The sequence below is a fragment of the Glandiceps talaboti genome, chromosome 6, assembly GCF_964340395.1.
Source record: "Glandiceps talaboti chromosome 6, keGlaTala1.1, whole genome shotgun sequence".
Classification (NCBI taxonomy): domain Eukaryota; kingdom Metazoa; phylum Hemichordata; class Enteropneusta; family Spengelidae; genus Glandiceps; species Glandiceps talaboti.
In genome coordinates this window covers 25,636,253-25,651,271 of record NC_135554.1, presented here as the reverse complement: position 1 = coordinate 25,651,271, position 15,019 = coordinate 25,636,253, and the positions used below count along the sequence as shown (strand labels likewise).

Below are 15,019 nucleotides of genomic sequence, written 5' to 3'. Positions count from 1 at the left end.
ACATATACATTGCACATGTAGTGACCATGACAACTGTCCAGCTTGTTATCTGTAGTAATGCAACCTACACTTACAATGCTTACGTATGATAATTCATTGACGTACGTACGTGCATGTTTATTCTCACATGATACAGGATGATCATGGTAAAGATGACCCCCTCTAATAGCCTTTCGTTTGAAAAAAAATATGTGACGGGAATACCTTACTCACAAGGTAGTTCGGTACTTTCTTACTAAATCGTTTCATATTAAAGTGTACTATTTCTATCGAGTTCTCTCTGAATTTATCCCAAAAGTGAAGGACCGTAGTAATTTTGATTTCAAAAACATAGATCGTGTTATTGAATGGTGGATAACGTAGTAACGATGAACAGTTCTGGCTCAGGTTGTACGAGACGTGGCTTTTCTGCTTCACTACGTAATATACGATTGCAGAATGACACGTACATTATGGAGCCAAAGTCAGAGTGCATATAAGTCAACTATCTCGACTGGTAGACAGCATCTTTGTTTCTATTAAGATTTGACCTTGCACGAAGTATGTTACGATGTCTGAACAACCGAGTTACTTAACAGATGAGCGATATCAGATGTGACTGACGTAAGTGATAGCGTGTATTAGGATGGAAAAAACCGGTAATGCGTGACAGCCGGGATTTTCAATGAAAAAATAGTCTGTTTTCACACGACGAGAGGCGCATAACATTGATATTACAGCGATGGCAATAAAATTACATTGAATTAATGTAGAAATGTGCAACGGTGCTGATATGGCATGACTCATAGCACCAACGGTTGGAATTCAATGGAAGACACGATTCTATCTAGACGAGAAATCCAGCATACATACTGTACTGGCTGATATCGACATGAATAAACGAACAATACGTAGGCCAATTCAGTACGGGCTTGATGATGATGATGATGATGATGATGATGATGATGATGATAATGATGATGATGATGATGATGATGATGATGATGATGATGATGATGATGATGGTGATGGTGGTGGTGGTGGTGGTGGTGGTGTGATGGTGGTGGTGTGATGGTGGTGGTGGTGGTGGTGGTGGTGGTGGTGGTGGTGGTGGGGAAGTAAGTCCTAAAGATACCACCACCACCACAACCACCACCATAACATCATCATCATCATCATCATCATCATCATCATCATCATCATCATCATCATCATCATCATCATCATCATCATCATCATCATCATCATCTGCCGAAAGAATGAAAGAGAATAATATCATATATTCAACACTAGTACGCTCAGTACAGACGAATTGTCTCATACAGTAAATACCTTTCAGCAATCTCTCTGAAGATGACATTGTAATTTTAATATTTTATAAAAACTAATAAAATATTTTGATCATCAAATATATGATGCATTAAAATAACAAAATAAATAATTGCGGTGATCATTCAGTATTAACCACAATGAGAACCAGAGTAAAACATCGGCGTAAAAATATACAGAACGAAATTGCCGAGTCGTTGGATTTGATTCAACCATGAAATATTAATGAATACAGTGTATCGTCATAGTGGCAAGGTGTATTCAATCAACCAGATCGGCGTCATGTCTCAAAGTAAACACGTTGAAATAATCTAAAACTGATTTGTAATGTTCTGTCTATTGACTAGAGGTACATGACAAACATTGGATTTACAAAGCAAATCATTTAGTACAATCTCTTATGGCATTTTAATTTTGTCAATGACAGTAATTACTCAAAACATTCACAATTTCCTGGAAGGTTGCCAAGGCAGGATTGAATCTATTTTCATAACTATAAGTATTAATTAAGTTCCTTCCTTGTTCACATCTTTGTTTACTTGTTTGTTTTCTATTCAATTAATATGTCTGTTTGTTTGGTATTGTCGGCCATTTTGGGCTCTCTTTATTGGAAAACTAGCGTCAAGTTTTTGTTTTCTTTCTGCATTCTTTTAAAATAATTAGTATCCATCATAAAATCTTACCTGCTATTCTAGACTGTCACTTTTGTCTTATCATAACCCAAATTAGTGTATACCTTGATACATTTATACGGAATTTTATGTGCGTCGAAGGTATGGCACAAGATTTCATTGGCACAACACAGACACTAAAAATTATGCTTTCGGCGTTCAAGTTTCAATGAAACTTGATGTGAGTAGGTTTCTAGGTCTAGTATACCAAAACTTCCTAGAATTCGACGTTCTTCGTTTATCCATATTTCAGTTGGAGTTTAGTTGGTACGCCAATTTTAATAACAAAATTTGATTGTCGACAGTTTATAGCTTTTATAAGATTCTATCTATATACACCTTATATGATAATGGGGAGATAAATCGATTTCCCGGTTTTTTTCACAGTACCTTTTTTTATTAGAAGGTGTATATTGTTGAGATATACACAAATTAAATCTGAGGAAAATGAGTAACGGCATTGATAAATAGAAATCTAAGCATGGTTTGTGTAGTTAAAACTACACATCTCAGGGTCTGTTCCACAGCATATATGTAATTACAGGTCTGTTACTAGATGATATCACGTCCTGGCTGCAAGGACTATAAAACATAATCTCTGAATGATCATTGTATAACGATTTCCGACCTAATGACTTCCTACTTCTATATATAAAGCATAGTCACAAAATTAGCCTGTCACGGTCAATTTCATTGCGACTCCTTGGCCATTTACACACTACTTTACTTTTAGCACTGAAGGGTAAACCGTGACATAATTGTTTACAGTGAAAACTCTATTAGAACAGAATTTTTCATTTAATACCTGAGTGGGCGTAATGCTGCAAATTAATCTTTAATCTTAGGAACTTAATACACCTGAATTGAGATGAGTTGTAGTTTAGTGCACAGATTACAATAGCTGGGTGATAAAACGATAGCTTTTAGAGTAGAAGCAGTCACAGATTGAATATAATTTTCCAGCTGTGAGTCATACAACCTATGTAATTTTGATCTTTTGTTGCAGTAATGTGCACGTGGTAATATTCAACAAACCATATCTTTCTTGGTCAGTTAGTCTACATTTGATAATGTCTACATACAGTACAAATTATAATACCTGCTGTATAATTATCGTGACTACATTTTTAGTCGTTGAGCTATCACATGACTTGCTATGTGATAATCGCCGATAGACTCCGTACGTACAAAGGTGACTGATTGATCCATAGACTCCCCTCCACTGTCTATGGTTGATCTGACAAGCCGTTTTAAATGACGAGAACGCCTGGCAGGTCGAGGTATTATAGCTCAGTCAAATTTAATACAATTTCAGAACTTGATCAGACCCTCATATCAGGGTTCAAACATTATATTGATCATTATATAGCGAACGATTGAGAATAGAAGGTTGTATTTCGTCAGTCCATCGACAATCTCTGCAATACACCATAGTCTATCTATAGGGAGATACAACCCACCACCACCACCACAACCACCACTACCATCAAAATCACCACCGTCGTCACAAGGTGGTGACATGGATATAAAGTAACGGGGTCCCTAAGTGCAGGTTCGCTAGCGAGCGAGGATATTTACTTAATATGTAAATTGACAATGAGGTACCGTATTAAATTAGCATGTTAGGTAATCTTTCTACCAGGTGGCTGCGGCATCGTCGTAAACCACAACCTCTTTTATGGCACCGTCCGCAAGACGCACCACCAAGGTATTTGGCAGTGTCGCTGAAGAAACAACAGCTCTGGTTTGCGAGAATGTGCTGAAGTGGCAATATGTATACGTACTTTCTGGTGAACAATTTGGTAGCTACCAGTGATAATATAGTTTGGGTGTGGGAACTGATGTGTCTCAAATGCACTGGTCGTGGGTTTGAGACATTTCACAAAGTATAGTCGAGTCTACGACAAACCAATATTTGGCTGTCCTGTGGAGCCAGTGTTGTAGTCCTGTATCATACGTTCATCATAAATGCTAGTATCCTAGACTCTGGAGCCTGCTTGTAATACAAGCAAGACGTCTAAACACAGACAGTTTGCTGTAACGGTATGTGCAATGAGCCATTTCGTCGCAAGTGATCTAGCCGTAGACTTCGTCTACACTACAATATATGGTCCGTGTGGTCTGCGTGGCGTTCCAAGTTTATGTTTTGACCCAAAACGGGAACAATATGAAGATTCTGTAAGTAGACTAGTATACATCAATAAGCGTATGCCATTGGTATTTTATTTTCAAAGTGTATGCCTTATTTTCCTTGCATAATATTCTGAACCTCGTCATCAATCGTCGTCGTCGTCGTCGTCGTCGTCGTCGTCGTCGTCATCATCATCATCATAATATGGAAAGCCGGTTGGGACCATCGTCATCAACGCTACATTGCATAGAAAAAGCTATGGAAAGCCGGTTGGGACCATCGTCATCAACGCTACATTGCATAGAAAAAGCCTATCAAAGTCGTCGTCGTCATCGGCTGTTGTCGACGATAAAACTAGCTACACACGCCAATGTGGACCTTCATCGTCGTCGTCATCAACATCACCATGCATGCAAAAGTTTTCGTCATCGTTGGCCAAGTATGCGACATCATCGTTGATGCCTTATTTGCGACACCACCGATGTTGAAAAACGCACATGCGCAGAAGATGCCTTTGCGTCTTCGTCGACGGTCTAAATCAAGAATACTAAAAATAGCCTTTGCAACACCATCGATGGAACCCATCGATGGTGTTGCAAAGGCTATTTTTAGTCGCAACTTTGTAACATGCATCGTCGTTGGCCGAGGGCGACGATGACATCATGCGACATCATCGAGGCAACTTACCAGTGTACATTGACGACGGTGATGTGGCATCATCGATGATGAAAGCATTGATGATGATGCACCAACGGAATCGACGGTGATGCAAAAAACTTCAGCGTCATGCTGACGACGAAATTGGAAAATTGTAGATCAATGATTCATGATGGGGGCAGTGCAGCGAGAATCAGACCATCCAGAACATGTGTGTGCGTTTGTAGATGTACATCTATGATCAAATCAGCATATTTACAAGTTCTGACGTGTTCAAGTTGCTAATATTAGTATGATTACGGAAGGTGAGTGTATTGTGTTTGAGGTTTAGACCTAGACTAGACGTTTATCATTCTCAAAGCGTTACAAAAACACTTGTCGTGAATACACGTACTGTGCGTTGTATTTTGTTTCACAAGCTATGTGATCGTGGTGAACGAACTTGAATAGTGTAAGTTGTCGTTGTTACGTTGTTGACATTAAACGGGAAAGTTACATTTATTTATTTCTTTAGATAAAATAATCGTAATGTTTGTCGATGTACACGTCTTGACACCCGCGATCATAGACCCTACACCACGGTTGGTGTAGGGTCTATGCCGCGATTGACCCATTACATCAGTCGTTCGTTGTGGATAAATTCCGTGATCATCTTTGAAGGTCTTTCAGAATTGCACATCTTCATATGTACAGAAAAAATCTAAGGACAAGTTAGAAATAAGGATGTTGATAACAAAGCTTTCACCTCAATCATAATATTTTTAGTGCAGGCACATATAAATAGACTGTTAAATTTGGTTTCATGTTGTTTCATCTAACTTGTAATTGTATTGATTTCATTCCAGTTCAAAAAGCCTTGATAGAGAAATATTTCTCTTTTGGTTACTCGCAACGGCTGATACACTATTTGATGGTGAAAAATCATGGATTTAACTACAGGTATTGTTATTATTGCATTACTTTATTAAGTATATTGGGATATGTTACAATGTGGATGTCTTCTTGCCTCTATCAATAATATTGTGTCCCCTCATATACTTTATTCATTTTTTAAACCAAAAGGAGTACATTATTGAATTTGCTTGGGGATTGAACAGGGTTTATTTTTTTATTTAACAAATAGATGCACAAATGAATGATTGAATGGCTCAGTGTAAGATAGTGTTTGATCCTTCTTGTAGTTGCTGGCAGTACCAAAGTAATGTTTTCAACTATACTTGTTTTTAGTGTAAGTGTAAAGTCTGGAAATATAATGTCAACTTAATAAATTGTCACGGGCCAATCAATTAACTTTGTTTTTCTAAGGAGAGTACATTATTGGAATGGAAATGTTAGTACACAAACAAACACACATCGGCTTAACTTTTGGCAATGAATTCAAATATATGTATTTTATTTACTTCAGGCCAATTTCTGCAACAAATTTTTCTAAAAACAGAGACATTCTGATATCTGTCAGGGAGGTGTTCATTGGGAGCATCTCTTGAGATCCAAACACTAGCTGTCTGTTGTATGAATGAAGTTGACACTATTTAATTTGATGCTAAATCTGATGTTGAGTCATACACTGAACCTGATGATGACTCTGATGCCAGCTTTATAAATGTAATATGCCTAAGGCCAAAATAAATTAAGTTTTTCCAATAACCTGACCCTAGTTTAAGCCTTCTGACCTACCTATCCTATTTTCTGAGACCATGTTATCGGAATCACACAATTTTGGATTCCACCTAACAACCACACCATATGCACATTTATTTTGCAAACAGAATAATAGTGTTAGAAAATTCACAAAATGAAGACATGTACCTAGCAATAAGACCATGTTGACAGCAACAGCCAAGTTTACATGTATATTGATGTTGTAATATCAATAGGGACACATAATATTAAGTAGATGGTCAAGTACATAAATTATGATTATGATTCCTTGAACAAGTCTCACCCAAATTAAAAAATTCACAAACATAATCTGGAATAGAAAGACTATTATATAAATGAGGTGAATAATAGCTGTCACTTTACCCAATACCATTCTCTTTTCATTCCAGATTTTCATATTTTAGGAGGTGGATCCTTTCCCAGCTTGGCCTTTTTAGAAAAGGACCCAAGGCATTGTCAGAGATTGAGGACATTGCATCAGCTGTTCAGGTTTGTAAATGACAATTTCTTGCCTCATCCCCAAATGCTTTTTACAGTGTAATGTTGAAAAATGATGTTAAAATGAAGTGGAAAAATGAACTGTTTAACAGTTTGCTGTCTATGCATTAAATATTTTCAAGTGCCAGTTTATTCCTAGCCCTTTCACTACTTACAATGCTTTTAATTATTGCTAAACATAAAGTTGGTTAATTTTTATAGACCAATAACTAGTTGCAATAGTGACGGTTTCATTAGTACAACTGACCAGATAACGTTCAATAGTGCTATAGGCATGGCAAAGTGTCTGACTGTGTGTGTGTGTGTGTGTGTGTGTGTGTGTGTGTGTGTGTGTGTGTGTGTGTGTGTGTGTGTGTGAACAACTTAAAGTCAAAAACTGCTGGACCGATTGCTTTTATTTTTGGTGGTCATGTTACTTTCAAATTGGGTGTCTATTTGGAAAATTGTGCATATGAAAATGACTGCATCAGAGATGTGCGTTTTGGATTAAAAATGTGAGTGTTGGTCAAAATTTAAATCCAAAAATACTCAGCAGATTGGGCTGAAATTTAATGGGGTGCATCTAGGGGTGTATTAAGCATATAATGATCTCATCAGTGATATGCAAATTATGTGTAAAAATGTGAATTTTGGTCAAAAAATTTGTATCTCAAGAAGTACTGGGTCAATGAGAATGAAACATGGTGAGATGTTTCTAGAAAGGTTATTCTGCAGATATTCTTAAAACATTTAGTAATCTTGACCACGCACTGAACAACGACCAAATGGCAGTATATATTGATTACATAACATCATCTGGTAGGCTAGTGAGTAAACATTGAAAAATCTATGCAAATATCCCTAGTAACCATGACCACGCCAATAGCAAGAGCCAAACAGTGGTGTATTTCACAAAGAAAGCAACAGGGATTAATAGACAAGTGAATAAATGTACAAGACATGTATGTACATTTGCCTAGCAACAAGTTCACAACCATGGCAACAGACAAATGATCGCATATATTGCAGAGATAACAACATGGTTGTATAGGCAACTGGATAGTCAGCAAATGAACACCTATACCTAACATAGATCAGAATGTGGATAAACATTTTTAAAAACTGTACAGTTGTGCTGCAATGCCATTGGCACTTCTTTTTCTTATTCATTTGCTAAATTACAGATGGAATTGACAAATGGATCTGGCAGTACTGTTGGTGCAAATGAAATGGTTGCCATACTAAGAACAAAATATAATTTGAAAGTGACAAGGTAAATACTTCTTCCTGCATGCTCTGTAGTACATCCGTGTGCATCTTGTTATTGTATATTAGAAATACTACCGATGTCAGTTTTCATGCTTCATTAATCTCACTCAGTCACCAAGAAAACTTGTCAAGTTGATCATCTTGAAAGTCTTCTGAGATATCTTGAAAAGTTAACACTACAATAAGCATAACGAATATAAATGAATATAAAGTGAAGGTTATGCCAGAAAATATAGGTATTTCATAAAAGTATAATTCTAATGAGTTGTTGTATTGTTTACATCGTATAGATTACACAACCTTTCAACAAAAAACTGACAGTAGAAGTTTTACTTTTTAGGGCTTCTTTTCTCCTGGGCTACTGCCTCATGGGTATTAAGTTGATATGAATGATTCATCATGCAACTTTTGACAGTTCATATCTGCTGAATAATCATGAGGCAGGAAAAGAAGCCCTACAAAAACAATGTTAATTTTCTGTGTGTCTGTTTTATTCTAATGTTGTTTCTGCAAATTTAAATAAGTTGCCTTTCATAAATCAACTGTGCTGTCTTGCCAAATATAGCTCAGTGCTGTTCGAAAAGTTCACATTTTTTTAACACTACAGTTTCCCTTCTGCCAAGTCACGTGTGAATAGGGAGCCAGTTCCGTTAAATAAGTCTAGTAATGTTTTGATTGATGGCTAAGCCTATGTTATGTTCTGCTTTCAGGGCTATCGTGCGACAAATTGTAAAGATTTTGGACCCGGAAGGAGTGCAACAACGACACTTACATCGCTTGATACGGCGTGAATACATATGTAAAGGACCAAATTATGTCTGGCACTATGGTATGTATTTTTAAGATTGTAATATAGTATTACATTTTACAGTTAGGCTAGTCCAAATAAATTAGTTGGTTAACACCAGTTTGTGGCCCCCAGTGGCAAAGTTGACAGGATCTACCACTTTGGGTCCTGTGTGTTCATCTGTCTGTTTGTCCATCTTTGTCTGTGTCCACCTGTATCTCTGACCAATTTCAACAAAACTTTCAGTAAACTATCCTGTGCATATGCATGTCATTGTTTTCTGGACTAACATCCAAATTGGCATCCATTCAGTCATATAGAAGTAAAATATTCAAGGGAGGGGGGGGGGACTGCAGAACTGCGTCATCTATGAAGACTTGCTCTCTCTGAATCAAACTTTTGGCATATCTGGCCATTGTTTTTGAATAGATGTTCTTCTCTTACCAATACCCACATAGCTTACATACAATATTTCTTCCACAGATGGCTACGATAAACTTGTACCCTATGGTTTAGCAATCCATGGCTGCATTGATGGGTAAGTTGCACCGTTTGATATGTCAGAGTATACTGCCTTAATATAACTCCAGTGATGTGTATCTGTGTTGGTGTCACTGAGGGACCGTCTACTAAGCCAAGTTTATACACACAGTATTGTATTTTACTGCCAACTGCATGTTAATCATTACTTTTATGTAAACTAATATGATGTAATACAAGGTATTTTTGCCTGGATGACAAATTAGAAAATTACAAATGTAAGGTTGCAATACACAATCAACTAAAAAGTGACGGAAGCTGAAATCCAAACCTCATTCCTGTGCTTTGAAATGCACATTCCTTTGCTTGGCATACATACACTAAGGTACAGAGGAACACCAAGTCTTGTGTTTCACTTTAATTGTTTAATCATGACAAATTTCCGTCTTCTTATTGATTTCAATATTTCAATCTAAGCCTGGTGTGTTATGATCAGGAGATTTGTACATTTCAGCTCATGGCATTCTCACCAATTATTGCCCGTATTTGTCTTCATTTTTTCAGGTTTTCTCGTAAGGTCATATGGTTGAAAGTATGTGCATCCAACCGTGATCCAAAGAAAGTTGCTGCTTTTTATGTTGATGCCATAAAGAAACATAAAGGTGCAGTTGTCAATCAAAGTTTAAGAGTCTCTGCAGATATACATACAATTAAACATTTAAATGAAGTGTTTTTTTATTTCACCCTTTCCTGTTACCACATAATTAGTCACTGAATAAGATGATGTCCTATATCTCTTTTCTTTTTGGGAAATGTGCATCCAAACTGTCTAATCAAATTGTATACTGTCTTTGAGGAGGTTTGTCACAGATCCCTCTCTCTCTCTCTGAGTGGGAACAATTCACCTGGAACACCAGTGTGGTATTAACTATTTTACCTGTATTATTGTACTAATAAATTAGGTTCAGTTATTATCAAAATATTTTTATGCATTACAAAAACCCCTGTAGTAAGCCATTTCCATTTTGCTGTGCTTTTCAATAAGGTTGTCCCCGAATAGTACGTGCAGATCATGGAACAGAAACTGGTGTTATAATGACAATCCAGGCATTGCTCAGAGCTAATGGTGATGATGCCTTCGCTGAAAACAGCTACTGGTATGGTCGTTCAACTGCTAATCAGGTATTTAGCTATTTTAAGTTACTACTATTGTCCTAGCTGACATTATACAGTTGTATTTTATCTGTAAGAGAACATTTTGGCAGAGATACTTCCCAAAGCACTGAAGTTCATTTTCATCTACAACAGACTGAAGATAGTGACATGGTAGTCCTGCTTGCAGACAGAATAAGTCAACCCTTCCTTCCCCTTCTGCAACTAGGACTAGCTAATCGTGTACACCGTCTGCATATAGGACTAGTCACGGAGTAGACTTTCAATGTCTATGCGTTTTCAAGGTGATGTGCTGATACCAGCTGATGTATTTTGACTTTGACCAAAGAATTTACTATGTAAACAGCAAGCCATGTTGTGGATTTTACTTGCCAATCCAAGTTCAGAAAGGGTAGCTACTAGGTATTTGACTGCAGAGAAATTCTTCCCTTATCTCAGCAGTGACTTTCTTTACTGATAACATAAGATTGTGCAAGACCACCATAGCACAAATATACCATTTCTCTGTAGGGTTGGTCTTTGAATTTTGAAATGTTACATCTTAATTTTAATGAACATGAAAAGAGTGGTGTATATTTTTGATCATGGACTGTTTATGGTTAGTCCATCACAAAATACAGCGCTTTTTCCCCAAACCAAGTCAAACCAAGCAAGTAAATGAACTATCAAGATCAGTGATCCTGGTTACAAAGTTTCATGTTGAGATAGACACGTCATTATTAAACGTTTCAACTTATTATTTTCTTTTCTTGCAGCGCATTGAAAGATGGTGGGGAATATTACGAATGAAAGGTGCAGACTGGTGGATTAATCATTTCAAGGTAATACCTTTTGTAGAACAAAATTTCACAATGTATGAAAAAGATAATATCAGTGGTATTTTGGTAGATCATTTAACATAGTGAACTTACAGACAGAACTTTGAGATTGTCACTTGGTATTATTTGTATTTGTCTGTCCTACTATTATGGTGTCATGAGGCTGACATGAATATAAAATGATGGTGTTGTTTGAAAGTATGCCTAGCAACATCATTCCTATAGCAACAGCAAAATACAGTTGTGCAACGCCATTGGTGTTATTTGTGAGATCTAGTCCACACAAAAACACACACACACACACACACTCTTCAGGTCAAAACATTTGCACACTGGTCCATTTTCACCTACAAACTGGCCTTCATTCAAAGGCCTGTATTTTTAAGTTTTGTGTAACTGCAAACAGTGTCCTGATCCCATGTTCTTCCTGTCTTTGAAAATATAATATTCTTTTTCACATAGGATATGGTGTTCAGTGGAAATCTGTGCATTGGTAATACCTTACATGTGTAAGTTATTCATCATATTACTTATCGGCTTCTACAAGTGTTGCAGGCATGCTCTGTCTATGTTATGACCTAGGCATGTATGTGTGTGTGTGTGTTACTTGAACTACAACATCAATGGGCCGAATATTTTGATATTTTGTTGGGATGTTGGTTTTGGTGTTCAGTCGTAAAATTGTGTGAATGAAAGGATTGCTCCAAACATTGATCTGTGTTTTAATGTGTCGAACAAAAGATATTAAAGGGAAACACCACTCCAGAAAACATACACATATTCATAAACTGTAGTTTCTGGATAGTCATTTCATGATCTTATGTCACCTACAATTATTTGCAATTTCATGATTTTATTTTACCAACATTTCAATTGCTTCAGATTTCAGAGAAACATGAAGTTGATCTTGTGCATTTATAGTGTCTTTTCTATGGGCTGTTGCATCATGGGAGATAGCAGAAATGCATTATTCATTGGGTGATAATTGAATATTCACAAGTAACATGCTACACATTCAAAGTGAATATTAATTGTTAATAATATATTTCATAGACACTGATCAAATTTAACCATGGTGGCATTAGAAAAATGTGAAGCTACTCTGAGATGCACCAGAAACATCAAAAACAGCTCCATAAAATCTTAAAAGATGGAAACCAGATTCTTAGTTATCCAAGAGACATTGCAAACTCACTGAACAAGTACTTTTCAACTATTATCCAAAATTTTAAAGAATCTAATGATTTGTATTTGTAAATTTGAAATTGGAACAGTATATTTCATCAAGAAGGAAAACTTTCAAAAACTTACTAAATGTTTCTATGCTTCTTCCCTCAGTATGTGTATTCAATTTTGTTACTTGCGTTTGCTGCAACATGAACTGAATCAAGTTGCTGAAAGGTGGAATCACCACAGAATACGAAGGCAGACAAAAGGAGATGTTGTTTCAGGAATCCCAGAGATTTTGTTTACCTGTCCAGAACTTCAAGGTATGTATTGTAATTTATTTCAACATCTTAACATCATACATATGGATATCCAGTTGAAAAGTTTTCCATGTTATGTTTCTTGTTTATTCATCATAGACATTGTCTATAACCAAAATGACAAGAATGGAACTGTTTGTGGCTAGTAGGAAATACACCTCAGTACAAGTCAATTAGCTGTTATTCCCAATATTTTTCTTTGTTCAGCCACAGGAAATACGAGTGACCTAGGGGCCTTTGTCACTACAAGTTGCTACGTGAGTAGTGACAACCCTTGGGTCACAATAACTTTCCAGGTGAATGACGAAAAATATTGGAGAATAACATAATTTTACCTGTGCCAGTAATGTCACAGAAAAAATGGGGAAAGTATTGACATTTTTTGACTCACACTTTGAACATAGCAAAACCAGTGACATTGACATGCACTCACAGAACGAGTAGCATATATACTCCATATTTTTTTTTCAACTTGGTTTGTGCATAGTGTAACGTATTGTATGCAGTATTTTCTATAGACCAATAACTGAAATTCACTAGACTTTATTTTGTTACAGATCGACCAAACTGCAGAGATTATATGCACACAGTGGATACAGATTCAGAGCTATTCACATATTGCCAGCAACAATGTGACAATGACAACTTTGGTAATGAAGACTTTGAAATAATTGCCAACGATCTATGTCAGATGAACGGTTGGAACAGTGTACCCACAAATGCAGCAGAAGCAAAGGAACTGTACTTAAAGTTAACTCCTGGTATTGATGGCATGTTGTAATGTTTAGAATATGACAGGTGTGACATATTACAAAATAAACAAGCCCATTGTCAACAAATCTTTGAGAAGTTCAGTAATCATTGCTGTTTTAGAGTGACTTTACACTTACACTTGTCAGGAGGAATTGAACTCCTTGCATGCATGCTAAAGAATGTTGAATACTGAAGGGACTTTGCAAGAAATTCACATGTTACTCATTTAAGCCATTGTGTTTTGATTTTGGTTGTTTTTTTACATTTGTGGACCCAAAATGTATTTTTAGTCAATATGGTGTGACAGAAATGTGACATTTCTATAAGTTGAAAACCACTGTCACAGTGATAAACAGTCCTAACTTTTGTTAGAATTCTAAATTTTAGGAACTTGCCATGTGTTCAATTTTTTGTGATAGAACATTAATCAATAAAATATCAACAATTTTATAGATTAAAGTATTGAATGTAATTCATAATTTCTTACACAGTCATACTATTCACACAAACATCACACTCCTACTAAATAAACAGGAGAAAGGTTTCAAGAAAAAAATAATATTTATTGGAACAAGCGACCCATCGGTCAGAATAGCTCCTCTACATATTTTTTTAATTTTGTTAACATGTATAGAAATGGTTCTGTTGTTCAGCTCTTCCACTATACAGTTTTGTTTTAGCAAAGTAATAAAGTGGTTAGTGGTTCTGTTGTTCAGCTCTTCACTATACAGTTTTGTTTTAGCAAAGTAATAAAGTGGTTAGTGGTTCTGTTGTTCAGCTCTTCACTATACAGTTTTGTTTTAGCAAAGTAATAAAGTGGTTAGTGGTGCTGGTGTTCAGCTCTACCACTATACAGTTTTGTTTTAGCGATGTAATAAAGTGGTTAGTGGTGCTGGTGTTCAGCTCTACCACTATATAGTTTTGTTTTAGCAAAGTAATAAAGTGGTTAGTGGTTCTGTTGTTCAGCTCTTCACTATACAGTTTTGTTTTAGCAAAGTAATAAAGTGGTTAGTGGTGCTGGTGTTCAGCTCTACCACTATATAGTTTTGTTTTAGCAAAGTAATAAAGTGGTTAGTGGTTCTGTTGTTCAGCTCTTCACTATACAGTTTTGTTTAGCAAAGTAATAAAGTGGTTAGTGGTTCTGTTGTTCAGCTCTTCACTATACAGTTTTGTTTTAGCAAAGTAATAAAGTGGTTAGTGGTGCTGGTGTTCAGCTCTACCACTATACAGTTTTGTTTTAGCAAAGTAATAAAGTGGTTAGTGGTGCTGGTGTTCAGCTCTACCACTATACAGTTTTGTTTTAGCAAAGTAATAAAGTGGTTAGTGGTGCTGGTGTTCAGCTCTAC

General features: G+C 36.3%; 1 protein-coding gene across 1 annotated transcript; it reads left to right on the top strand.

Moving 5' to 3' along the window:
* Nucleotides 1-4,691: 4,691 nt before the first annotated feature.
* On the top strand, nucleotides 4,692-14,109 carry LOC144436402 (uncharacterized). The gene is made up of 12 exons (XM_078125202.1): nucleotides 4,692-5,072; nucleotides 5,613-5,706; nucleotides 6,819-6,918; nucleotides 8,091-8,179; nucleotides 8,886-9,004; nucleotides 9,446-9,500; nucleotides 10,007-10,104; nucleotides 10,488-10,624; nucleotides 11,371-11,436; nucleotides 11,896-11,942; nucleotides 12,772-12,923; nucleotides 13,478-14,109. Exons 1-12 carry the CDS (start codon nucleotides 5,060-5,062, stop codon nucleotides 13,699-13,701), a joined length of 1,194 nt encoding a protein of 397 aa, XP_077981328.1. The 5' UTR covers nucleotides 4,692-5,059; the 3' UTR covers nucleotides 13,702-14,109.
* The last annotated feature ends 910 nt before the right edge of the window (nucleotides 14,110-15,019 follow it).

Bases quoted from the DNA above. Each gene is read 5' to 3' on its own strand.
- LOC144436402 (XM_078125202.1), top strand. The intron at 8,180-8,885 runs GTAAATACTTCT...TTCTGCTTTCAG, and splicing joins TATAATTTGAAAGTGACAAG to GGCTATCGTGCGACAAATTG. The intron at 9,005-9,445 runs GTATGTATTTTT...TTTCTTCCACAG, and splicing joins AAATTATGTCTGGCACTATG to ATGGCTACGATAAACTTGTA.